Consider the following 24,774-nt stretch of genomic DNA (forward strand, 5'->3'; position numbering starts at 1 on the left):
TATGTGTGTGTGTGTATTTGTCATTTCTACTACATCAACTAAGCATTGAGAAGTATCAAGCTTTATCTTTGTCAGCAAAAGAAATTATTAAACACTAAATACCTCAGAACGTTGAGTATCAACAGCATTAAGGACGTCCCTCAAGACCTCTAAAGCAGTGCCAGCTTTTTCAAGTATACTGTGGAAATTTGAAATTGTTAAAAGTAAGATGATCAAAAGGTATAAAATAGAGATTAAGAATGATTGATTTCTTTTTCCCTTGGATACAAGAGTATTTATATGAAACAAAAGCAATACCTTGATACAGAAACATTTTTGGGTGCTTTTCTTTCAAATTGAGGAGCAGCTGACTGCTTATCTGATGAATTATTCTTATTCACCTCCAATGTAGAATGAGGTTTAGAGGTGTCAGAAGAACTTCGAGGAAATTGCACTCCTGCACTCTGGAAGATGTTTTTAATGTTTACATAGTCGACAAAGTTTATGACTCCAATAGTGTTTTTAGGCACAATTTAGTTGCAAAGCAGGCAAGTCTACTGAAACACATATCATACAGTGAAAGATAAAATCAATGTACATCTTAAGGAAGATTCATTTTTCTTTACATAAAAAAATACTTGTCCTTTTAATTAAACATCTTTCATTGACATAGAAATATATTGAATCATGCATGGGACGAAATGCACAAAGTGACAAATCTAGTTTTTTGTTGAGATACTGCATCAGAGGTCTATTTATGCCTCTTCAACTTAAAAAGGTTTTTATTCTGGTAATTGAGACCAACCAAAAATCTATTCCCTAGTTATGCCACACATCCATACTGTTGGAACAATTCCAAAATAAAAGAAAAGGAAATTGCCTGGGAGCAGTTATTAGATAACTGAGAACATGAGATGAGATTATTTAATTGATGGTAGTAAATATACAGAAGACATCATTTGAAGAAAGAAAAACATCGATAAAAAAGATTTCAGTCTTTTGGGAAAAGATAAAAAGCATACAAATGCAGTAGCTTTTCCAGGGTAAAATAGCAATATGGATTGCAAATTGCACGTCATGAAAGGCTCGAATTTATCTAGGTTTAAAGTAAAAACACAAGAGAGATGCTTGAACAACATTTGCTCAATATGGACTTCGATTCTAAAATTTTAAAAGCTTGCGATTAGTATATAGCTTGCTCTGTACTTACCACCAATTCACAATAAGCAGAATAATATTGAGGAAACCTCCCAGAATTTCCATCAAGAGATGACTGAGCTGCATCTAAAAGAAGAAAAATCTTTTCCCCTACACAAAGATCGGACTGTACAAACAGAGATTAAAAAATAATAATAATAATATTTCTTCTATTAATTAAATCAACAAATGACTGAGCATAAGACATTAAAAAGAGTGTCCACCTTTTTCTTAACTATTTTCACAAGTATAGGAAGAATACCCATGTCTATAACCTGCTGATGAACATGTTCTCCAATATTGTTCATCAACATTTCAAGAAGCTGTGAATCCAACCAGAAACAAATAGTCTTATCAATGCTTCCAAGCAAGTGTTATATAATCCACCGCAAGTAAAGGGGATTCATCAGACCAAGCCGAAAAATTATATACCCTACAAGTACTCACCAATACTGAAAATAATTGAGTGTTTGAATTTTTGCTTCCCAGGCAATTTTTTATAGCTTTTACAACATCTTTAGCTTGTCTGTATTACCAAAATACATAAAACAATGGTTAAGCGGCTATATTGACATTCAGACACATAGTTAATATTAAATTAAACAACACCAACCATGTTTCCAGAATTAAACTTGATTCAGCAAGATAAAAAGTAACTTCAGCACCATTTTTCTGAATTACTTGTATTAAATTACTCAAAGTGAAAGCAAAAAGGTTCCAAGTTAAATTCGACCTTCTACATCTAGAATGTATAATAATCATTAATTATTTACAAAAAAGGAAAAAGAAATTCGCTTAACAAGATGAAAAGTGAAGAAACAACATCCAATGAGAACCTTTTGTCAAAATATTGAATACCTAACAGAATTGAGGACCCGTTGAGAGAGCCTTTACATCAATAATAGCAACATTACAATGCATATAAAAGTATTGAAATTGTACCTGTTATCACATGCGACTAATTCACAAATCTCAATGTTTTTCGCCCAATCCATTTCAGTAAGCTTGTCACTTGTTGCAGAATTCACAAGTTCAGATGCCATATTTAATATCCCCACTGTAAGCAATCACAGCAAGTTAACATTAGAACCATCATCACAATACAATGTGAAGTATAAAACACAGGCTAATAATCTACAGAGGACTGCATCCTATCATTCTTTTTATTATATGTAACACTTGATGGGAAATTTCTATTACCCACAGTAATCCATCAAATATCAGTTATGCCTGAATATGACCATGGAAGACAGTATTTCTTTCCCTCTAACTTTCAAAGAAGCAAAATATTGTTAAAACGAAATTATTCAGCTAGTATTATGAATCACCTGGAGCAAAATCAGTCAATGACCACCAATATAAACGCAAGCACGAAAAGGAAAAGCACTTGTGAACAAATAAATTACTGAGTTTAAGCTTATAATTTCAGTTCACACTTCTAGAGATAAGAGAAGCATCCTTGTGTAAACAAGTTGTCGTTGCTCAACTGATCTTAATTTCTAGATTTAATACAATGGGTTTTCCAGTAATTCAAAACGAAATTATATGGGGTTTACATATTCCAGCTCCCGTTCAGTCCCTATCGTTACGCCTTTTCTAAAGAGGCGCCAAATCATCAACCATGTGGCAACCCACTAAACAAAGTCTCCAGGGACACTCCACGTCATCCCTGCCTAGTAGCCAAGAACGCCTAAACTGATGCCCCATTGAGCCGAGGCATCTGGTAGTTGAGTTAATGGACCGCCTCAGCGAGGTGCAGCTTGAGGCCGACCCTCCAATGACCGAGGCTAAGTGAAACCACACTTCAGAGAAGATATACAAGGTTTCCAGCCTCTCGTTCACAGAAAGAATCTTCCAATTCACATCTCCCTAGGCAGATTTTTCATACAAATCTGTCAAACGGTTACGTGATGTGACAACTCACTTCAGCAGTCACTTTAATGTCAAATTGTCGGTCTATGAATCGGAGGTCAGACTTAGGCTTTAAGGTGGCGGTATTTCAAAAACATTAAATGCCCATAAATGCACTTAGCCTATGATACAACGGATGAAAGGTGGACTGTCACGACGAGGCTACATGTCTTCTAATCCAATGGCTTGTGTTGTACCTCTCCCTCTGTAAAAGTCAACACATTGTGCCATTCCAACTTTTGTCCAAGTGTGCAGGACAAAAGCTTGCAGGGACATGAAAGGAACAGGTATCATCGGCCATATTGAAGGTACAAAAATCGAGGTAAACACTTATCATCTCATTAGCACCAAAGAATTTGAAAAATATAAAATCATTCTCGTCTTTTATTTCACACAAACATTTTAATTCAACTTTAGATCTCAAGAAAGGCTTGAATGTGATCCCAATAAAAAGAAAAACACAGAAATATAATGTCCCAGACAAAATTACGAAAATAGGCAAGTTAATGCATAAAAAAGAACAAAAAAATATAGTTCCAGTAGTGATAATGCACCTGAGAAGCAGAAAAGAACAAAAGCAGCCGCGCTTCAACAAAATACGGTTGTATTGTATGTATATACGAGTTTTTACACATAAATGAATGATGAAGAGAGGGAAATGAAAAGATTCTCTTACATGGAGGGACTTTACTCAACGATCCATTTCTCTGTATAAATGAATACTCATTATAAAAAATAGTAAAGAATACCAATTAAGAATCTGTGACGAAAGTTTATCTTAAGTCAACTCTCGCAGGTAGCGAAAGTGATGGATTTAAATTACGGCGCCAGCGGATATTATTGGCTGTCCAATAATTACTCCATTTTGATGCCAAAACGAAGACTAACATGGACTGGCAATAGAACCGAGCTCCTCGTACAGGTGTGCACAGACCCTAGGGGTGTCGAGCTCCGCAGCAATTAAAAAAAAGGTGGGGCCCGCCTCCACCTTCTCTCACATGTGGCAGGGAATATCATTTCCTTTGTGCAGATAATCGCGTTGAAAGGCGAAGCTCGAATGAAGGTCCACCACGTGCTGGGCCAAAAATAGCGAGTACTTCAACCCCGTTTGCCTTATTTATGGAAATGGATGAAATAATTTTTTTTTAAATAAATGGTTGAATAAGAAAGAAAAATTTTCGATTTGCGTGCAATATTATTTTATAGAAAATTGTGTGGTTGAAAATAGAAGAGAGAAAAATGAAATGTAATGAAATCGAATTTAACAGGGGCCAAACGAAGGCTAAATGTTAGCATACTCAAGCCTCGAGGCGACAGGCGGATGGTGGGTCCGACAACGTAATAGAGGTTTGGTCGTTGCTTTGCTGGACATGATCCTATACACTTGCCAACTCCGATGCCCTTCTTTATTCCAGGAGACGTCCATAATAAATTAATAATATTATTTGATTTTTTAATTTATGTCATTTGCTCTATTAAAAGTCAGTAGAGGGATAAACCGTGCAAGTAAATTGGGAACTCGAGCATTGGCCCATCCCGACCTAGAGAGGTAAATGGATCGAATGGCTCATCCCATCCCAATTCATGAACTTTGGCTCTTTTTAACACGAACTGTAGACTGAATCGAACCCAGATTCAATTGACCATTGCCATCCCCATCTTGACCCCTTGCCCTTGTGTTTGTATGTTTGCTTTTTCTTATTGCAACTTACAAAGTAATGCTATCATCAGTGATATAATACAAAAAAATTTCTCTTTTTGAACAAACAGATTGATATCTACTCTTTAATTTTCAATCGACTAAAAAAAATAAAAATAAAAACATGTAATGCTTGACGATTTATCAACTGATGCATTTAAACTAAGACTATGTAAGTAAGAAGACGAGCTAAAGAAGATGACAAAGTAACAAACTCATAAACTATCTCGATTAAAAATTGAAGTCACTAATGAATGCCATTTACATGGATCAGGAGTATTGCATATTGTGCCATCAGATGGGCTTGAATATGTGAAAAATCCCATGCAATGATGACCTTTTGCATCCAAAAATTCAGTCACATCAAAAAGAAAATTGCTGTTTATACAGCATTTGTTTGATAGCTTTTTTTATAGCTGTCTCACAAAGGTGAGGTCCACGATTATCTTAATTGTGGACCCCACCCACTTACATGTATGTGTGCTGTGAATAATTGATGTACCTATAACATCTTTCATCTCTTCATCAGGATAAAAAGAATTCACGACTCGTGAACCCACCTCAACTTTAAAGAAACGAATCACTAACCCACTCTTCCTCTTCATCCAGTAAATAGCTGCATCTGTACTACACTGCCTATATAATCTAGCTGGGAAAAGAAGATGACAATTAGAGTTCTTTCCACTTGTTTACATATTTAAGGAAGGCAAATGCGGGATTTTCCCTAGGTGGGGCGCGAACGCGAGTCGACCTCCTAAGCACAGCCTCTTCTTCCATTGCAATCCTATGAGCAGCCTCCTTTGATCTTTTCTGAAGTTCCAAGCTGCAAAATAAATTTAAGATACATTACAAGTTGGATCCAAATGGTTTTCCAAGCAATGTCATTGAAAGCATCAAGTGAAGAACAATTGTTGTTATATAAAAAACAATGCTCAAGAAGTTTGAATATTAATAGCAAAGTTAGAAGTCAATAAAGAAACATACTTCCAGCTCATTCTTTAAAGGTAGAAATAATGACATTCTCGAATATTAACATGTAAAGCTCAACCCAAGTTCTACGGTAGAATGAGCATGTTCGGCAATTGTTCCATGTAAATCGGTTTTAAAATAAATGTTTTTTTATTGTTTAGAGTTGGAAATACGGTAATAATTACTTCCAAAATAAAACTTTTGTGCTTAAAAGTATGAAATGGTGACGTGTTTGGATGCAAAAGTAAATTTTTTTTTTTTTTTTTTTTTTAAACTTGGCCAAACATGCTATCAGTCTCATATATTATGTAACCAGGGAAAATGATTGGCCAGTTTCACCGGAGTGCAATGTTAATTCTCAACTGAGGATGTAAAAAACCAATCAAAAGACAAAAAACAACTTTTGACCGATAAGAAAAAGATATTTATAGAGTTCCACAAATTTGCACGACACAGAAAACCAACAGAAGTAAAATTTCGGCAGAATAAATCAAAAAATAACTTCCAGAGTAGAAGCCAATAATATTCATATTGTTCAATATTAAACCACATATAAATATGAAGATCTACAGCAAACCATGATAGCTTACTTTTTGCCCGGGACAAGACACAAGTTTAGTGTTCAGTTTAGCAATCAATAATGGCTAAATTCACGAGAATTCACACCCACATTTTGCTTTCTCCCACTTCCCCCTCCCCACGCCACCCCTCCACCCCTTACTTGAGGCATGGAAAATGAGAAAGTAACAATCTTGGTACAAGGTCATGAACAACTTACTTTATTTTGTTGTAGTTTTTCTCCAGCTGCTTTTTAAGAGCCCTTTCCCTCTCACCCTTTGGATTCAACGAGCCAATCAAAGCATCAAGCTACGATAAGCAAAAAAGATGAATATATAAAAAAAAAAAAAAAAAAAAAAAAAAAAAAAAAAAAAAAAAAAAAAAAAAATAGAAAACTATAACAAAAACCAGAACAGAGTGACTTCTAATTATACCTCGTCCTTAGTCTCATGATAGCCCCACTGCGTGGAGTTTGTACTCTCAACAAATATTTTTCCTTCACGTCGGAAAAACCAATACCTGTTACGATTTCTGTCTTTCCCCAGTGGACTGGTGCGTACAATTCTCTTCTCCATCTCCCGTTCAAGGTATTCTTTCTGAATAAGCAAGCAAGCAATACAGAGATCAGCATAGAAGTCCAAAATGTGTGTCGATGCATCAATACACTTCTGTCAGCCCCCTTTCTGTCTCTATCTCTCCCTTTTCTGAANNGGGGAGGGGGAGAGAGAGAGAGAGAGCAAACCCTTTGCGCAATATTTTTCATCTCTATCGCTTCCTTGATGTTGACTTTCATCAGTTTCAGGGCCTTTCTAGATGGATTGCTAGAATCTACTATCAAGGTATTTGCATCCTTCTGTTTCTTAGCATTCTTATCAGGGAAAATGCCTCGTTCAGTCTCACTGTCAGATTTTTCAAAGGCAGAAATAAAGAGAGGGTGAACAGAGAGAGACATTATATTCAACCCAACTTCTCAAAGAACGATTTCTACAGGGGGAAAAAAAATTAAAACAATAAATTCCAACCTTTCCCCAGATGAGTGATTCTGTTGAGAGATCCCATTTGATTTCTCTGAAACAACTCCATTCAGTCCATTGTAATTACTAGCAGCAGATTGCAGTCTATGCTCTACTACAACTTCCTTGACATCAGTCTCTGCTTTCCTGCTTCCTTTTTCATCTCTCCTCTTTTTACCTTCCTCTAGTGCTTCATCTCTCCTTGTTGAAGCAAGTGCATGACGCTCTTCAATATGCTCATCCAACTTCTCCCGAACAATGTCTGTCTCAAGGACTTGAGCAACCAGTTCTCGGAAGATTTCCAGTTTCACACTAATGTCTAAAAGGCCATAGTGGCCCCTCCTAATTGTACTGACATGGGTAGATAATTTCAAAGCACAACTTGTTTCCACGAAATCACATAAATACTCTGTCCAAGTGACGGCTGTAATCTGGAATAAGAAGATAAAGTTGGAGGAGGTCAACAATAAGAATAGGGTATTGATTTTTTCAAAACACATGGAGAAGTCCATCAAAAAGAATTCTACTTGTGATAGAAATAACTATGGAACAACTATATGTTCAAATTGTTTAACCTTTGGCTTCCTTTTCTTATTTTCTATAGCCATGGAGAAGTTGCCATTGTCTTTCATTAGCAAGCGAAGAAGAGCTGAATAAGATTCCACAATGAGAGATGGAGTACTGTCCTTATGGCAAATGGCATTTTCAAAATCTCTGAGCGAGAATGGCGACAAGCTTAGTAACCTGCCAAAAGAAGTACAGAAATCCCACACCATCAAAAGATTCCCAACACACTCCATTGGCACATTGAAATCCCTGCATGGAGAAGGACGCTCTGTCAAATAATGGTCTTCCTCAGACTGTTGCACCAATAGATCATCAATGGGATATTTAACGGCCTGAGCTTCTGATATCTCATTTCCTTTCCTATGAACTAAACCATTTTCATTTGCCTCCTGATTAAATAAAGAATAAAGGAACATGAGCACTAATTCCAAAAAGAACCAAAATGATGGGAATAAAAAAAGGGGAAAAAAAATCTCAATATTTACCCCAGTAATTTTCTCATCGTCGCTTCTCTTCCTCTTCCTATTACTAACAATGAGTCCATCTTGTATGGAAATTTTATTTTTTAGCTCTCTGGGAGGAGCAGTTGAAATTCCATGCTTCTTTGCCAAACTATCATGTAAGACCCAGGGAAAACTTCGATATGTCGAATCTTTGATAAAAGACTTGAGAACAGCCCTAGTAAAAGGAAGTTTCTTCCCAGTCAACTCCTCACCCTTTACCAATGCCTTTCCAGTTACTTTATTATCACTTCCAAGCCAGGCAACCTCGTATTCAGTTTTGTCTGACTCTTCAGGAACTTTCACGATTTTGCACCTATGTAAACGACCATCCTTTTTCCCATATAATACAGCACCCTCTGAAAAAGGTCCTTGCAACTTTGCAGCAATAGAATTTGCAAGATCCTTTAGTGTGAGCATGCCTGCCAAGAAAAAAAAATTTACTCTCTCTGAAGAAATGTGAACAACAGTGATTAATAGACCAAATCCAAATGTTCCAGGAAAAAAAATTTAATTGTATCTGAAGCAATTTGAACTTCTGTGATTAATAGAACAAATCCCTACTTAAATTCAATTTGAGCCATTGGCTCGCTGAAGCAATTTACCGCAGTTAGAATTTAATTACATACTTGAATTTCCAAAACATTATAAGTTAAATAAGCTAGATGAGCCACCTAAAAAAACTAAAATGAGCAGCTTTGAACTTTGTAAGTCCCTATAGACGGCATATCATCAATTTGTCTAATGATTCTGATAGTCTCCAATCAACCTTACTCATTCTAGAAGGATGCAAAAGAGGAATAGTGTGCAAGTGGATGGAAAACTTATGTATGTTAAAAGGGAAATTAGTTAGGAATATCTATTAGAAGTATAATATAAATAAATGTAGAGAATAGCCATATAGTCGGGCAAGAATTGGAGAAGGATCTAGTGGAGAGTATTGGGTCTCTCAAACACCCAAATGTCTTTTCCTTTTCAGTAATTATATTTTATTCACATAAAATAGTATTACTTCAAGGCTGTAATTCTCAGTTTTCTATTCATCCCAGTGTTATTCTATTCACAGCAATATATTAGAAATTCCCAGTTGATTACTCTTGTTTGGTTGCCAATCTTCGTTTGTGTCTACAGGAGAAGAAGTGAGAATTCAGAACAGGATCTTATCAGACTCCTAGAGTTGAGCTCCCAATCCAGAGCTTAAAGCGTGGGGGAGAGGCAAGGGACGTTGGAAGAGGGCTAGCTAGTTTTAAATTCTAGATATCTGAACATCGTCAAAGCATATATACAATTAAAACAAAGGCTTGTTATGTCAACTAGTCACCGTGTTTCTCTTCGTTGTTAAGAAAGAGGCATAAAGAATAAGCAGTATAACTTACAAGTATATCAGATATAAAGACACCAACTAGGGAAGTAGGGCTGCTACTTTATGATTATGTAATTTCAAGACTTACTAACTATATATTCACTTCAAATATATTATCTAGATGATAAAATTGCATGTACACTTGAAATAGTAAAACTTTACATGTCAATTTAAGAAAAAGTGGGACAAATTCAGCATTGCAGCAGCAGTCATTATGTAGCCATGTTTAATCCTTCAGTAAACCCCAACTTCCTTCAACATTCTTGAAAACACGAATCAATCAACTTAAATTCATTCAGCAAGAAGGGTTCTCTGATCCGTGCTGGCTTGAGATAGAAATCCTCAACGCCAATAATTCTCAAACGAAATAAATGGCAAAAGGCTAAGTAATCAGAACTATACTGACATGAGCAGTTCCAAATCACCCCGGTGGACCCGAAACATGACATGCGCCGGATATGTCACACACCAAGTCTTAGTGAAGAAGTATGGTGGGAATCTTCTATGAGAAATACAAGAGAAAACACTATATCACGAATCCCACATGGATTGTTCACCAGCAAGTAAGCAAGCAACGTCTATAAAAGGGAAGTGGCTGACTTACTTTTTCCCAGCTCGGCCATTTATTGCTATGCCTCTTTGGTCAAGAAAAGTAAATCTTAATATCAAGTCTAAATCTGTAGGCATTTAAGATATATTGGTGACAGTCTGAACTGGCCTTTGCCAGTGCACAAACTGAGAATTCTCATTGCATAAATTAATTGCAAATTTCTTCTTGGTCTGCAGCTTCGTGAACAGAGTGCAGGTCCACCACCCTACTGTGTCAAGAGTGTGACTAAGGTTAAGCCCTACACTTAGCTAAGGCCTATGCGGTGAAGGAGACCCAACATTGATGGTTGAAAAAACAGTAAAGGATACCGTATATCCTAATTCTGAGAGAGAGTGCATTATCTTCTCCATACACCTGAGTAAACGGGTTTGCATTCTATGATATCCAAAACTGAATAAGACTTCTGATATCTTTCACATCACGAAGTGTTCATTTTCTTGTGATGCTCATTTATTTGATGGATTTGTCAAGTGTTTGCTTCAGCTACATTTATCAGCAATTAAAGAAAAACATATCAAAATTGTGATATAAACAAAAAAATTGTTGAAGCTGAGATCAAATAGAATGAAGCCATCCTTTTTGTGTCAACTCATTTTTTTGGCACAATCCCATCAGCAAATTTTTGAAACTTAAGAGCAATAACCAAATCATAACTACATCCTAACACTGGTTAGAAATGCTCTACAAACATGAATCTGCAGGAAATTTTGGGCCACAAGCATTCCTGCAAATTTAAGTTTATCACATGACCATACCATATTGATTAGCAAAACCAATCCATTTTAACAGCATAGAAACACGAACGCACCAGGTATATAAAACATGTTTATGTGAATTGGTGCAAAACAGAGTTTAGCAAGGCAACATAAAACAATTGATACCATAGTTTTGCTGATATTGATATACAAAACCAACTTCATTGATTATCATCAAGATGTACACCTCAATCCAGTACAAATGAACAATGAGCCAGTGCAAGCTTCAAGGAGAAAAAAGATGGAGATACCAAGAGACGTCAATTTCCAAAAGTATAATTTACTAATTAGTCAGCTATGGAGGTCATGTGACGAGGCAACTCACTTGCCATTTGCTAGCAATAAAAATCATCAATGAGCATTATATGGTCGGAGGAAAATTCAGTCTTGACATTTTCTGTCAACAGGTTATCAATTTCAATGGTCCAGGCTTGATGCTCAAATTTGTTTTGTCAAGCTCCTTCTCAATTATCACGAGACATTTGACTCCTAGTGACTCTGAAAATAACAGCAACATGTTCGTAGCAAACCAAAACTTTCTGATCTCCATTCACACTATTTCTACAGGAATCCACAACCATCACTATGGAGACAGAGTTTACATTAAAAATTTCCTATCCGTTTTTAGTCAAACAAAGTTATAAATTCAGTGTTTAAAAATGCTAATCCGGATATTGAGGCATTTTTCATTTGTCAGGCGAGGAGCCTCAAGGCTTTTTGAGGCATATGCCTCACCGTATATCGAAGAAATGTAAAAATAACAATTTTCTAGGAATTGCAATAGAATATTAACATATTTTAAATTCCATCTTAAGTCACTTTTATTTTTCCAATAATTAAAAATTTAGTTTTAGAATCAATTAGTTTATCATCTAGTTAGAGCATTCACATATCATGGATGTACCTACCCCATCATCATTTTTTTTCTTCTAAACATAAGAAAGAAAGAATAAAGTAGAAGATGAGACAATATAGTTGATCATCCATGAGAAGAAACAACCAAAAAATAATAAAAAAGATAAAGACAAAAAAAAATTCAGAGAGAAGAAAAAACCGAAGCCGCCAAGTGAGCCAATGTTGAACAGTTCTACATTTGGTGTGAAACCTGTACATTTGTTGTATTTATGTTCGGGCTGGTTTCAATCTATAATTTATTATCATTTATGGCTGATATAACCAGCACATGTTGGACTTTCCAAAGCTGATCAACCAAAGAAAATATGTAGGTTTTCATTCATAGTGGGCCACAATCCAAAGCACCATAAACAATGAGAGGTGTGAGCATTGAGGCTTGTGTCTCAATCAGTAGAGGCGTAAGCCTAATTAATACTCAAAGATATTCACACCCAGAGGCTAATTTTCAGTGCCTCAAAGCATGCTTCACCATTGCCTTTTTAAAAAATGGTTATATCAAGCCCCGTTTGGCCCCCGTTATTAGAGATTTTAATTTTTGGAATAGTAGTTTTTGGAGAATGATTGGTTGAAAAAAGGAAAAAAAATCAATTTACGCGTAATATTATTTTATTAGAGAATGTGTGATTGAGAAAAGGAGAGAAAAATGTATTAAAATTTTTAACAGGTGCCAAACAAGGGCCAAACTCTAAACAGAATTATATTGGTCATAAGCATAAATCAAATTCTAGTTAATATAAACAGTCCAAAATTGCATGCTAAGAGAATTGAAGAATGTTTTAGAAAATGAAAGAAAATGATAACTCAATCCAGTACATGTTGAATTAAAAGCTAAAGCCAGCATCAAGAGAGAAATTTAAAGCCATCATTAACTGAGGTGAACAATACCTCAAAGTCTATAAGAGGATGAAGCATCAAAAATAGATATATACCCAAACAATACGATGATGCCTCAGGTCTCAGAAGTGAGTCTTCAGCATCCAATCGGCTTACAATCGAACTCTTTTGAACCAAAATCAGAATATTCAAAGTAAATTTGGTCTCATTTTTCTGTTTTTTAAAATGTCATTCTCACATTAATGACACAAAACATATAGAGGGTGTTTGGGAGACATTTTTATGTAAAAATGCATTTTTGAATAATAAATTGATGGGAAATGTATTGTTGAAAAATAAAGAAAAGTTTTTTATTTACGTGTAATATTATTTTAATAAAGAATGTGTGGTTGAAAAGAAGAGAGAAAAATGCATTTTGAAAAAAATGGGTACCAAACGGGGTGATAAAGATAAAGCGAAAAAATTTTCACGCCACCACATTGAGCATTTCAAAATGCAATCTACCACATCGCCTTGGAGTGAAACCCTACTTATCTAAGCTTCACTAAATTTTAAGGTTTCCTAGCAGCTCCAATTGGCCACTTCTCCAATCTGTAAGATTTAAACTCTGAGCCTCGGTGACTGACAAATTCCTACTATTAATTTAGACAAAGCTTCATCTTGTAAACACATTAGTGAAGATATTGGGCTTTGCAGGTAAGGCTGAAAGAGATTTTGGTCACTTCGGACAAGCTTCGGACTCTTAGGTGCTGTGGATCCTGGCATAAAGTGGAGCAATAAGAGCAATGGTGAACAATTCAAGACCGGGTATAAATTTTACTAAGCCTATGTCTCACTTGATTCTTAGGTCCATTTGACCAAAAAAAACTTCCAATCTACTTCCATGGTTCACTTTCAGTCCCGAAAAGAGAGATGCTCTCGCTTATACTCCCATGCTCCAGCTATCATACCTTTGCCTCGATCTTGAGGCCTACCAATTCTCCCAATGCAATTCGTCTTTTTAGATCTTTTGCAAAAAAGGTGGGCCAGACACTTCAGGAAGTAGATCTTTGCAGAAGGCTTTTTCTCACCCCTTTTCCATCACATGTTTTTTTTTCAGGCTCATCCAACAAACTAGTAAAATGAATCTCATGTCTTTTTATAGTAGACAACAGCTTCTTTTTAAGTGAAAGGCCTTAGGGAGTAGCGGAACTATGAAGCTTTCTTCTAATCCCAAACTCACCCAATGAGTGGCTGATAAACTGTGAGAATGGTAGTTTTAACTTTAGCTGGAGAAAAAATGGTTTTGTGCGTTCACTGGGCATCTTTTGGCCAAGAGGACAAAAGCCCATGGCATTGGTAAAGCAGAAGGATAGGAAGAGTGATGAGGAGAACAAGTACAGAGGAGCGAAAAAATTTCAGGCAAGAACTCGGAGTTCATTAAAATGTGAAGGAGACATTAACTTAAGTGCTTACACAGGAAAAAGGCAATTCAAATCAATACCGTCTTTGATTTTTTATTTTTTTCTGGTCACACGCATGGTCTTGTGAATCATTCATCATCGTTGCTCATAGGTTTGGCAGTATAATAACATTTTGACTTCTTCAACTCGACATAAAGGGTGTTTTGCCGTGACTTGAGTATTGATCAAATTAAGAAATAAGTTCGGAAAATGAAATTTGCATCTTAAAAGAATATAAATACATAATTATGCCCATGGTCAGTAGATTCTTGTTGCGTACTATCACACATTGCCTGGTGCCTGACTACCTAGAACTTCACTAGTTTGACCTCATGAAATCCTTTAGCACCCAACCTTATATTATTTTCGAATACAGCAATACCTCTATAGCAATAAATAAACAAAATCAAGATGTAGGCTCATTTTTTCATAGATAAGATAGAGCATTAGAAAGTAAACTTCAATGAAACAGCTAATAACAATAAGTATAGAGGAATTACTGAATTGAACTTCATGAAGCACGGGAGGCACTAACTCCTCAGGGAAATTTTGGATTTTTTCTGCAGCTTCTTTCTCTGAAACCAAAGCCTCTTCATAGGTCAAGTTAGTTTTCCCCGTAGCTTTGCATGTCCACACTTTTTTTCGATATAAATTAATCCTCTTCAAATATTCACTGAATATTGAAGAATTGAATTAAAGATAACAGTCAATGCGAAAATTTTGAACACATAGCACATGACTCACCAACAGTAAGAATAAACAGAACAAAAATTACCTATAATCTCTGAAGATTTCTTTCGTAAACCGGACCTGAAAGACAACCTCTTGAGGCTTTAAATCCTCGGGCTTCTCCACCGGCGAAAAAGGCTTCCTTTTGTACAGAGGCATTTCTCTTTACGCTCTTAATTTTCTTGGAATTTCAACTTCAAACCCTGGAAAATAAAGAAAGCACAAAAAATTAAGGATCCCTCAGAAAGGTAAAGAAACAAACTAAACGATGAAATGAAGAAAAAATAACGAGAACCTGGAAAAAAAATCCCAATAAGATGGGAAAGAACAGAGCAGGCAATGAACCTCCAAATATTGAAGAAAGCAAAAGGCCAGATCATAATGCGGGGAAAAAACCCAGATTAGAACACAAAATCGAAGAAAAATCTAACTTCGACAATTAAAAGTACTGCTGAATAACATAAAATGCATTCATGTCACTAAGACTCCTCGATGCTATAAGCAATAACAAAACACCACAGAAGATCCCGGAAACCCAAAAATAAAATATAATAAAATAACATTCTTTCAGTTCGTCAATATGAAAAATAGTAGACAAATTATTTCCCGCCAGAAGCGGATTTAACAAGGAGAAGAGTTTTACCGCAGAGAATGAATTGATTTGATTGAATGACTGATGGTTGCGTAAGTATATGTAATGTGTATGTATAGGAGAAAGAGAATCGCGAGTGAGGTTTGGGGGAAGAAAGAGAGAAGCGGTGATGGTACGTTTTTTCGCCAATGAATACTTACGTGTTGTGTTGTTCCCTCTCTCTCTTTCTCTCTCTATATCTCTCTCCCTTCTTGCATTTCCTCGTCCAACGCAGTATTTTCCATTTATATATAATTTATTTTTATTTTTTTAAATGGCTTCTTTAACCGAATAAAGGTGGAAAAAGGCCCAACATTAGTAATTGATATTTTTGGTTTTTAGACTTCTGTTTGTCTTAGCGGCTGGGGATGTTGAGGGGTTGGTCCTCGACCTATTGGCCTGGCATTGCCATCGCCACCCTACAAGTAAGGTTGTCAATGCATTGAATTTTAGTCCGAATCCAATGAAATTCATGAATTTAGGATCTCAGTTCAATAATCTGATCAAGATTCGAATCCGATAATCTATTAATTAAAATGAAACAAATATGAATGTAGATCAATCCAATCCGATAACAAATCGATTTGATTTGTTATAATAATATAATATATTTTATTTGTTATAGCATAATTTATTACACAGTTTTTTCATTTTGAAACTTGTATGCTTTACACATAAATATGGTCCCTATAAATTTAGGGTTTAGAAGTTGACTAATATAAAAAATTTATCTTCCTAATTTTTTTCAATTTTGAATCAAATTATCAGATTGAATATTCAATAACATAGCAAATCAGATACAAATTTAATAATCAAATATTCGTTAAATTATTGAATCGGATTAGATAATTATTCTTATTGAATCAGAAATGGACAGATTCGATCCATTTACAACCATACCTACAAGAAGAAAAGAGTTGATCATCAATAATATATTATTTAACAGTTTAAGAATCAACTTACATAGAAAAGATCACCTCATTTCAAACATGAGGAAGGAATATCAATCTCAAAGCTTTTCACTCAAAATTTCTATTAACGCGCTTTAAAATGAAAAACAAATATTTAATCACAATTTGTTAGTTATTTATTTATTCATTTTCTGCTTATTTAAAAATCTAAAGGGACAATAAGTCTTTTAACTCGCTCCTAATAGATTTTTTGAACAAAAATATAATTATGACAAAATGTGTTAATTAATGGAAGATTGCCGATAAGAATGCGATTAAAAGTTGAAGATACAAGTGTGACCATGAGTAAAGATTAGGAACCTAACACACAAGTAAAATACGGTGCACTTGAAAAAATAATAATAATAATAAATAATGTGACTTCAATACATAGGATGGATATGAATCAGAAAATCAAGAAACCAAACTAGGCTTTTGTGTTGAGGTCAAGAAACTAAATCCATCAGATTTCATCAAGATGATAAAACTGCTATAATAACTCGCAATTTCACAGAAATAGGTAGTGGAATGCCTAAGAGCTCCAAAAAAAAGACCACTAGATTGATACAACAAATCATGATCGGTTCAAGGGGCAGTTTCCCAAATCAAGTCACGGATGGATTGAAATAACTTACAAAATGAGCTCATCAACTCCAAATATGTTTTCGACAAAATGTTCTACAGCATTTATTCCCATATACGCAGGCGTGCACAAGCATGACAATTAATTGTATATACAAGTTCCCAGTTCGGCTCCCTGGCGCAGTCAGGACACCAGAAACTCGCACAAGTTACATTGGAAATTACAACTCTGTGTGCAATTCAGATGGATCTCTGCCAACCCTCTTCAAGTCTAATGAACTCAAGCCCACTCCCTGGGATAATCTCGAGAGAATAAGCCGGGCTATATTCTCAGCCGCAACAGCACTTGTTTCCATTGTGCTGGCTGCATTCTCAAACGCATTCACATAGTACAAATGCTGATTATCTAAAATAAAGGGAGCAAATTTCTCAGGAGCGTGATAATGAGGATAAGCAGCCCAGTTGATTTTCATTGTCTCTTTTCTTGTACTGCAGATGCAAATGTCAAGGAAAAATATAAGGAAACATGGCAACTAATAGGTTGACCAATAAATAAAAATTACAAACTAGTGAAGTTTAGAAGAGTATCTCCGGTAAAATTGATTGGTCAATGCTACAAGATATAGATCAACTTCACACGAGATCATATTTCAAGTATATTAAACATACTGAAATGAAAGGAGAGTACACAATCTGTATTTGGTTGACTGTGATAACTGGAATCTAACCAATCGGCTACAAAATTATGGAAACCCGTGTTGGTAGCCTATCATCAGCCAAAACAGAAATAACAATAAGAACGTGATTCTGGATGGAGACACTGAAACCTAAGGGCAAGGAAACGGCTTGACATGTTTAGATTTTCTAGAACAACATCTTAAAAAAAACAAGTGAAAACCCCAAGCAATTGAAAAGGACAACAGGCCAGAGACAGTATATTATTGGCTATATCATGTAACAATAAAAAACAACTCCTGGTGATTTGTACGAGGATCTATACTCTTTATCGGAAATATACTGTGAACACAAACGACGAGCTATTTCATATACTCGAAACAAATTTATTGCAAATAAGAAATGACTGTTCAAACCATAGTTATTAAACCCGATCCGACTATTGACCCGGTCAAGGCACCAGGTCTCGAGTTGCTGGTCGAACCGATGGGTTAGTGGTTAGACCGGTATGTCAATGCTTAATAATTATAAAATATTTTTTAAAGTATAAAGTTTTTCTTTTAGATAAAACCAAAATAAATAAATAAATTATCTATCATTAATTATTTGTATATTTATATATTATTTTGTTAAAAATTCAATTCATGTTAATAAAAATAGTTACTATATTTTTTTAAAAATATTTTTAACAAACTATAAATGATTTACATATACATAATCATTACAAATACATAACAATAAACATTTGATCTCTAGTGGTTAGGTGGTACTCACTTTATCTAGAGGTTTAGGGTTTCAAGTCCTTCTGAGAACAAAAAATTTATGGACAAACTTTTAAATCTTGATCAAATTAGTCAACTGACCGAGTTAATATAAAAATCGTCAGTTAACTCTGTCAACTCGATTTTTACCGAATCAGTTGCATATCTATGAAAATATTCTACCCGGCTCAGTCAGGGGCCCGGGTCACCGATTTTCCGGCCCGACCGGCCAGGCCGGATTTTATAACTATGGTTCAAACTGGCTCGCAGTCTATGTTTTCCAGCAGTAACAACTAGCAGCTAAATATCGTACCCCATAAACTTGGGGTTAATTACAAGAATCATTTTTAACCCTATTCCAATAAATAAATAGAATCAATTTTAGAGCTCTCCAGCTTTTAACAAATGATTACTGCAAGCAAATTTAGAAGTATACCTGAAAACGTTATCCAGCAACGCATCTGTCATTGTCTCACGAGAGAATACCTTGTAAGTCATATCATTCTCATGTTTCTTCAGAATACTGATGCTCGAGAATGGTACATCATGAGACTCTTTAGTGCCTACCAAGTCTGGGATATCCGAAAGCGAGTTCAGACCAAAATATGCCTGCTCACAGCAAATAATCAAATTGTAATACCTCAAAAATATAAAAAGGGATGAGTATGGACAAGAATGATGTCAAAGGGAAATCCCATATGCTTACAGGATTTAAGAGACCCCTAACGAAAGTTGCATGTGTGTGCTGTAATTTCCTTGGAGGAATTGAAATTCTAGGATTGAAATCAATATTCAGCTCATCTAGGGGTGTTGCTACCACTGTAACTCCACAGTTGTAACTCTTCCCTTGGGTGGAGTTGAGCACATAAACATCTCCTAGATAAGAGACAGATTCTATTTCTTCATGAAGGTGCAATAAAACATCAGATCTGTTAATCAATCCAGCAGCCAACTGCCAGTTCCCTCCTTCAATTGACCATAAACCGCCTCCAGATCCAGCCAAGGAAACTGCACCAGCAAATCCGCTGATGTTAACACTTTGACCATAATTTATCCTTGTTATAACCTGTACAAGAAAGATAAATTTTAAATCTCAAAATCCAAAATCATACGTCAAGTTCAAGCTGCTTAAATTATGCAGTTGCTTGGTCCTAGCAGTATCAGAATTTCCACATATGGGCCAAATTTTAGATCAAAGAGAAGGAGGGGCAATGGAATAGAAGAAATATAGGAGATCGCCATGATATGAAGAAAAGGGCCCTATTGGGGTGTTGGAATTAGAAATGAATAAATGTTTTAAGGAAGGTTTCAAAAATTATTGAGTAATTCTATAACAAATGGGTCTATATGTCGAGAAAGAGGAGACACTTTTGTTTCCCTCATTCCCAAAAGTTTTCATTACGCTAAATTTGTTTTCTGTTCATTCCATTTTCATGGTTATGTAATTTGAAGATGCTATTGAAAGCAGGCGAACAAGAGCATTCTTTTTCTTCTAACATATGAGCCCTGGAGCCCAATCCCATATGCACAAAAACCAGGAAAAATAAATAAAAATAAATCAAATCAAATATACTTTCAAACGGGGCCTAATTTTATGAAATCTCTTAATGTGTGTATTTAATTCAAGGGCCCAAAGAAGTAAAGAAAGTCTAGTCCAAAGTAGGTGTGTAGATGCTAAATCTGTAGCCTCTAGATTTTAATGAAATTATGTAAGAAAGTAATGCTTTCAAATTTTATTTATTTATTTATTTTTTTAACCAGGAGAGATCTGGCGGGCAGCCAAGTTTTGAGAATTGATTTTTTGATCGTTAGAAGAAAAGTGGGGTCCACCTGTGAGAGAAGAAGTCAAAAATTACGGTTGGAATAGTGAAATAACGGTCAAAAAATTAATTTTTTGGGATAAAAAATCCCTCCCAAACAGGCCCTACAAATATAGACTACTGGCCATCGCTGGTTAACCGTGGATGTCACTCTCCTCCTACCACTCCTCCTGGGGTCACATCAAATGGGATCCTTACTTGAAGAAAGAAGCTTTTACCATGGTTGTATTGGAAACTTGATCACTCGGTGATCCACAAGTAATCTTTCTCATCAGGCCACTTCATCATGGTTCTCCAAGCATGAATGGGTTAAGTATACATACTCTTCATAAGACTTCACCATATAAAGTGCACGGGGGTGGTTACTAATATTAAGAGAAGTAGAGAAAGCATGGGTACAAGTATTTGTGGCTCTAGCAAGCTCAAGATTCTACCCAGTTTATAAATAACTCCAGTTTGACTGGGCCATGCTACATCTACTCTCCAAGACCTATTGTAGATTATTCTCTTAATGCTTTCGCTGAGAAACTAGACTTCAAAAATGTTTGCAGGATAGTGAAGGAACATATGATTGGTTCCCAAATGCAATGCATGGTTTAATGAATATGAGTAGTGATGTTTGTGTCAATGATGCTATTTCCGGACACAATAAGATTACTTCTGCAGACATGACCTATATTATTTGCACTAGGAATATATCAAGACAAAAATAGCTTTCTAGTAAAGATATGAATGAAAAACAACAGGCTGAATACAAAAGTGCAACAGCAATAAATGAGATATAGGCGCACAGAAGAGGGGAGATGACTAGGTGACCAAGGCATGGATACTAACCAGCAGAGGAAAACCAATTAGGTTCTAAGTTCATCATGAACAATCGAAAGAAAAAGTGGTCGTAAAACATAATGAATTGAGTAATACCATGCAAACAAATTACTTGAAACATAGAAATTATAGTATGAGAAACAGTATCTCACAGTGACAAGCTCTTGAATGAGTAGAGGAGACAACCCTGCTTTGACTAATTCCTCTCCAAGCGTCTGTGTTGTCAGATCGTACAGTCCTGCCCATTTAAGCATCTCCTCCACACTCTCAAACACAGGACGGGAATTAAAACCTTCATAATACCTCAAAAAGTTATTCACTGCCACCTACAAACATTTATACCATCATTATCACCAAGAACCAAACCATAACGCACTGCACTGGTAAGAACACCACAGCATTTCCCCATTTTGCCAAAACTCAATAAATCATGTAGAGAAGTTATCTCGTATGTGAAATACTATCCAACAATGCACATAGAGACACCAAGAGCAATACACAAAAACACAATAAAAATTTATGTACAAGGACAAGTAAATAAATATTTTAATTATGTATCTACTTGTGGAGTATTAATTATAATAAATCAGAAGGATAAAAGGTAAAGTGTGAAACAGCAACAAAATAATTCACTTCAATGATATAGTAAGTTATTACATCGTGATATACAGCAAGGCAGATAAATCACTTGTTTCCTAAGCAGCTAAACTGACCAATATGTTGATTTTACTTCAAAACGCCCGGCTAGAATTGTTATACCATGTATTTAAGTGTTCCTATATATATTTGGCGGATAGGAGATTCTTCAATAGTCAAATACAAATAATTCCATACAGAACTCCCTTTCTGCTAAAGCAAGGGCAACAACAAGGTGTTATGATTTAAAGTTGAACCCTTTAAAGTTTAAAAATGGTAACTTTTGCTACCCCAGAGGTACCCACCCACATGTAACTGGTTTGGATTAATTAAGCACGACCATTGGTTTAATACCTCGACGAAGCTACTCATACGAAAGAGGGAAAATCCGTATCGCAGAAACATCATAATAGAATTTGCAAGTGACACCAAGCGTTGAACAATTGGTAGCTTTGACTTCGAGTTGAATGTTTTATAGACAAATTTATGGCCATCCCAGAGACCCAAAGAGAGAGAATCGTCACTCGACTTCGGCTTTTTCAATTGAAGGTCAAGATATTTGGTGTAGTTCACGGCGTGGTAATTCTTGGGATGCAGTATGGAGGCACCGGCCTCGAAGGTCTCACCGGCTATTGTCACGGTGGCCATGCGTCCACCAACGACGCCTTTTCGCTCGAACATGTTGATTTGAGCAATTGGGGACGGGGACGGGTGGTAGGCGGCGGAGTATTGGCGGAGGAAATGCGCCACGGAAGCGCCGCCGATTCCACTACCAATTATGCAGACCGTATTGGAGTGTGTGGGTGAAAATTGTAACAGCAGGAAACAGAATACAATGGCTATGATTCGTTGCTCCATGATTTTGATGCTGCAGCTGCTGCTACAGATTTTGATTCTGTATACAATGTTATGATTGTATTCGAAGTTATGACTTGCCAATTGCCATTGGCCAGTTATTCATAGTAAGGGCTTAGTTGACTTCACCATATTTTACTTACAAGATCATTGAATTTTATTTTACTACTTGTCTTCGTAATACAGATTATTGTATTTATTATGTTATTATTAATGTGAAATGTAGAATTTAGAAAAAGTATTTAAAGTTTTTGAAAATAAGAAATATTTGTGTTATAGTCGTTTTTATAATCAATATTTTTGGATGAAAGAGGAATAGAAATTACAACTTTGAAGAATAAAAGGTATAAAATATTAATTAAATATCTTGTTATTTTTAAATGAGAGTTACTTTGGTTTGTTTAGTCATTTATAATAAGAAATTTGTAAATATTTCTATTTTTCCTTCGAAGTGTGTACCAATAAGTAGAATTCAATATAGAAAAATGTAATTTTGTAAAGTATGGTATGCAAAATTCAAATACACCCTAAACGTAGGGGGTATTTTGTAAATTTTTATTAAGTATTCAATTTCATAAGTGCAAGAAAGTAAACATGCACAAGTCTTGCCTAAATTATTATCTTTTGCATCTCCGAGGTATCAAATCTTGCAGCTTTCCAAAGAAGAAAATTTTCGGGTCCCTATTTGATGATGAGAAGTTTATTGTTCATTAGCTTTTAACTTAATTAAGTGAATAATTCTACGCAACCAAAAGACATTTTCTTTAATAATTTTAAATATTTTCTCAATTGAGAAATAATTGAAGTCGAACATAATTATGCGGCCGAATTGTCTATAACCATGATGAAAGATGCATGTGGAGAATGACATTTTGATTAAAGCTTGAAAATCGCAATATTTTATTGGTTTGGGTGGAACATAATGATGAGAATCTAAAAGGCAAAGTTAAAATCTCAATATTGCATAAATACTATAATCATGCATGTAGAGTACAGTTAATTAATTTAATGCATAGTAGAGTATATTTTATATAAAAAAAAAATTAAGTACTCGTGTGGGAGAGATTATTTGAAGTGAGAAAATATAAATGTAAGGTTGAAAAACAGAATTATGGATTCACATATAAAATTATTTTATTAAAAAAATATATGATAAAAATTAATTTATTTTCAAATAAGTTATGCAGAACAAAGACTTTTTGGCATCAATTACAACTACAACCATTTCATAAATGCGGATATACTCCCTTTCATACACCATAATAAATGTTCATTAATAAATCATTCCAAGTGTGACACGGAAAGAAGTGGGCTTGCGTTTGTATAAATTTTCTTGTAAAATAAAGACAAGGCCAGTTCTGTGATTGACGAGTTCTGAGGCGAACTCTGTAAATTAAGCCCCCTAGCAAAAGCAATGTAAATACAAAATTAAACAGTATATTATGTGATCCATTGCTAATTTAAAAAATATCTCAATCATCTCACAATTAAAATTTTCAATATAGTTACTACGTGCACCTGTACAATTGTTCATTCTATAATAAGCAATCATATAAGCTGGCCAGGTTGCAATTATATAAGCCGACCAAACTGCAGTTATATAAACCGACAAGGCTTCAAACATTTTTAATCTCTCCAATAAGATGTTAGGGCAAGCCATTGATTACTTGAGAAGTGGAATTTTGATGAAGACTGTAGAATTACGCCCTTGTGAATTATTATCCACATATTTTGTGGTCTCCACCACTATTCCACCTAAGAATTTACAAATAATCAATCTCAAACAAAGGCAAAGTAATGGTTAACAACTTAATGTCAAAACAAAGATACTAGCAGTAACAAATTATACATGCCAAACATGAAAATTTGACCGCCAAAGAATTTTGCACAACTTTAATGATTTCCACAATTATCCAGTAGCATTATATATTAGATAAAATCCTATAAATTAAGGATAATTAATAGTCAATTTGAGAATCAGTCTATGGCGAGCTCAAG

The 24,774-nt window shown here is 35.2% G+C and overlaps 3 protein-coding genes across 10 annotated transcripts in view; all 3 read right to left on the reverse strand.

The window, feature by feature from the left end:
- The window catches only part of LOC111401090 (TOM1-like protein 5), a 7,979-nt gene extending 3,837 nt beyond the window's left edge, over window positions 1-4,142 (reverse strand). The window contains exons 1-7 of one of the 4 annotated variants that reach the window (XM_023028639.1): window positions 3,764-4,142; window positions 2,119-2,233; window positions 1,624-1,702; window positions 1,401-1,499; window positions 1,190-1,303; window positions 298-443; window positions 103-178 (exon numbers count right to left, since the gene is read on the reverse strand). In XM_023028639.1, the coding sequence (XP_022884407.1) occupies window positions 103-178; window positions 298-443; window positions 1,190-1,303; window positions 1,401-1,499; window positions 1,624-1,702; window positions 2,119-2,219 (615 nt within the window). In that variant the 5' untranslated portion in view covers window positions 2,220-2,233; window positions 3,764-4,142. Of the gene's footprint in view, window positions 1-102; window positions 179-297; window positions 444-1,189; window positions 1,304-1,400; window positions 1,500-1,623; window positions 1,703-2,118 lie in introns of all 4 variants that reach the window. The other 3 variants (XM_023028640.1, XM_023028637.1, XM_023028636.1) reach the window with 3 other exon arrangements.
- An 851-nt stretch (window positions 4,143-4,993) lies between these two features.
- On the reverse strand, window positions 4,994-15,888 carry LOC111401092 (DDT domain-containing protein DDB_G0282237-like). Of its 5 annotated transcripts, XM_023028643.1 has the most exons (11): window positions 15,685-15,881; window positions 15,337-15,386; window positions 15,088-15,244; window positions 14,813-14,985; window positions 8,379-8,815; window positions 7,902-8,282; window positions 7,336-7,757; window positions 7,056-7,212; window positions 6,748-6,909; window positions 6,534-6,622; window positions 4,994-5,609 (listed from the first exon to the last, which is right to left on the reverse strand). In XM_023028643.1, the coding sequence occupies exons 3-11, from the start codon at window positions 15,198-15,200 to the stop codon at window positions 5,456-5,458; spliced, it is 2,088 nt and encodes a 695-aa protein (XP_022884411.1). In that variant the 5' UTR covers window positions 15,201-15,244; window positions 15,337-15,386; window positions 15,685-15,881; the 3' UTR covers window positions 4,994-5,455. The 5 variants fall into 5 exon arrangements, with proteins under 5 accessions (XP_022884411.1, XP_022884412.1, XP_022884409.1 ...); XM_023028644.1 differs by lacking the exon at window positions 15,337-15,386 and having other exon boundaries at window positions 7,902-8,279; window positions 15,685-15,888; XM_023028641.1 differs by lacking the exon at window positions 15,337-15,386 and having other exon boundaries at window positions 15,685-15,888.
- Window positions 15,889-17,090: 1,202 nt separating this feature from the next.
- On the reverse strand, window positions 17,091-22,858 carry LOC111401093 (farnesylcysteine lyase). Its single transcript, XM_023028646.1, has 5 exons — window positions 22,276-22,858; window positions 21,438-21,611; window positions 19,347-19,706; window positions 19,077-19,249; window positions 17,091-17,693 (listed from the first exon to the last, which is right to left on the reverse strand). The coding sequence occupies exons 1-5, from the start codon at window positions 22,777-22,779 to the stop codon at window positions 17,426-17,428; spliced, it is 1,479 nt and encodes a 492-aa protein (XP_022884414.1). The 5' UTR covers window positions 22,780-22,858; the 3' UTR covers window positions 17,091-17,425.
- Window positions 22,859-24,774: the final 1,916 nt, after the last annotated feature.

This window comes from Olea europaea, chromosome 10 (assembly GCF_002742605.1).
Source record: "Olea europaea var. sylvestris chromosome 10, O_europaea_v1, whole genome shotgun sequence".
In the NCBI taxonomy this organism is placed as follows: Eukaryota; Viridiplantae; Streptophyta; class Magnoliopsida; order Lamiales; family Oleaceae; genus Olea; species Olea europaea.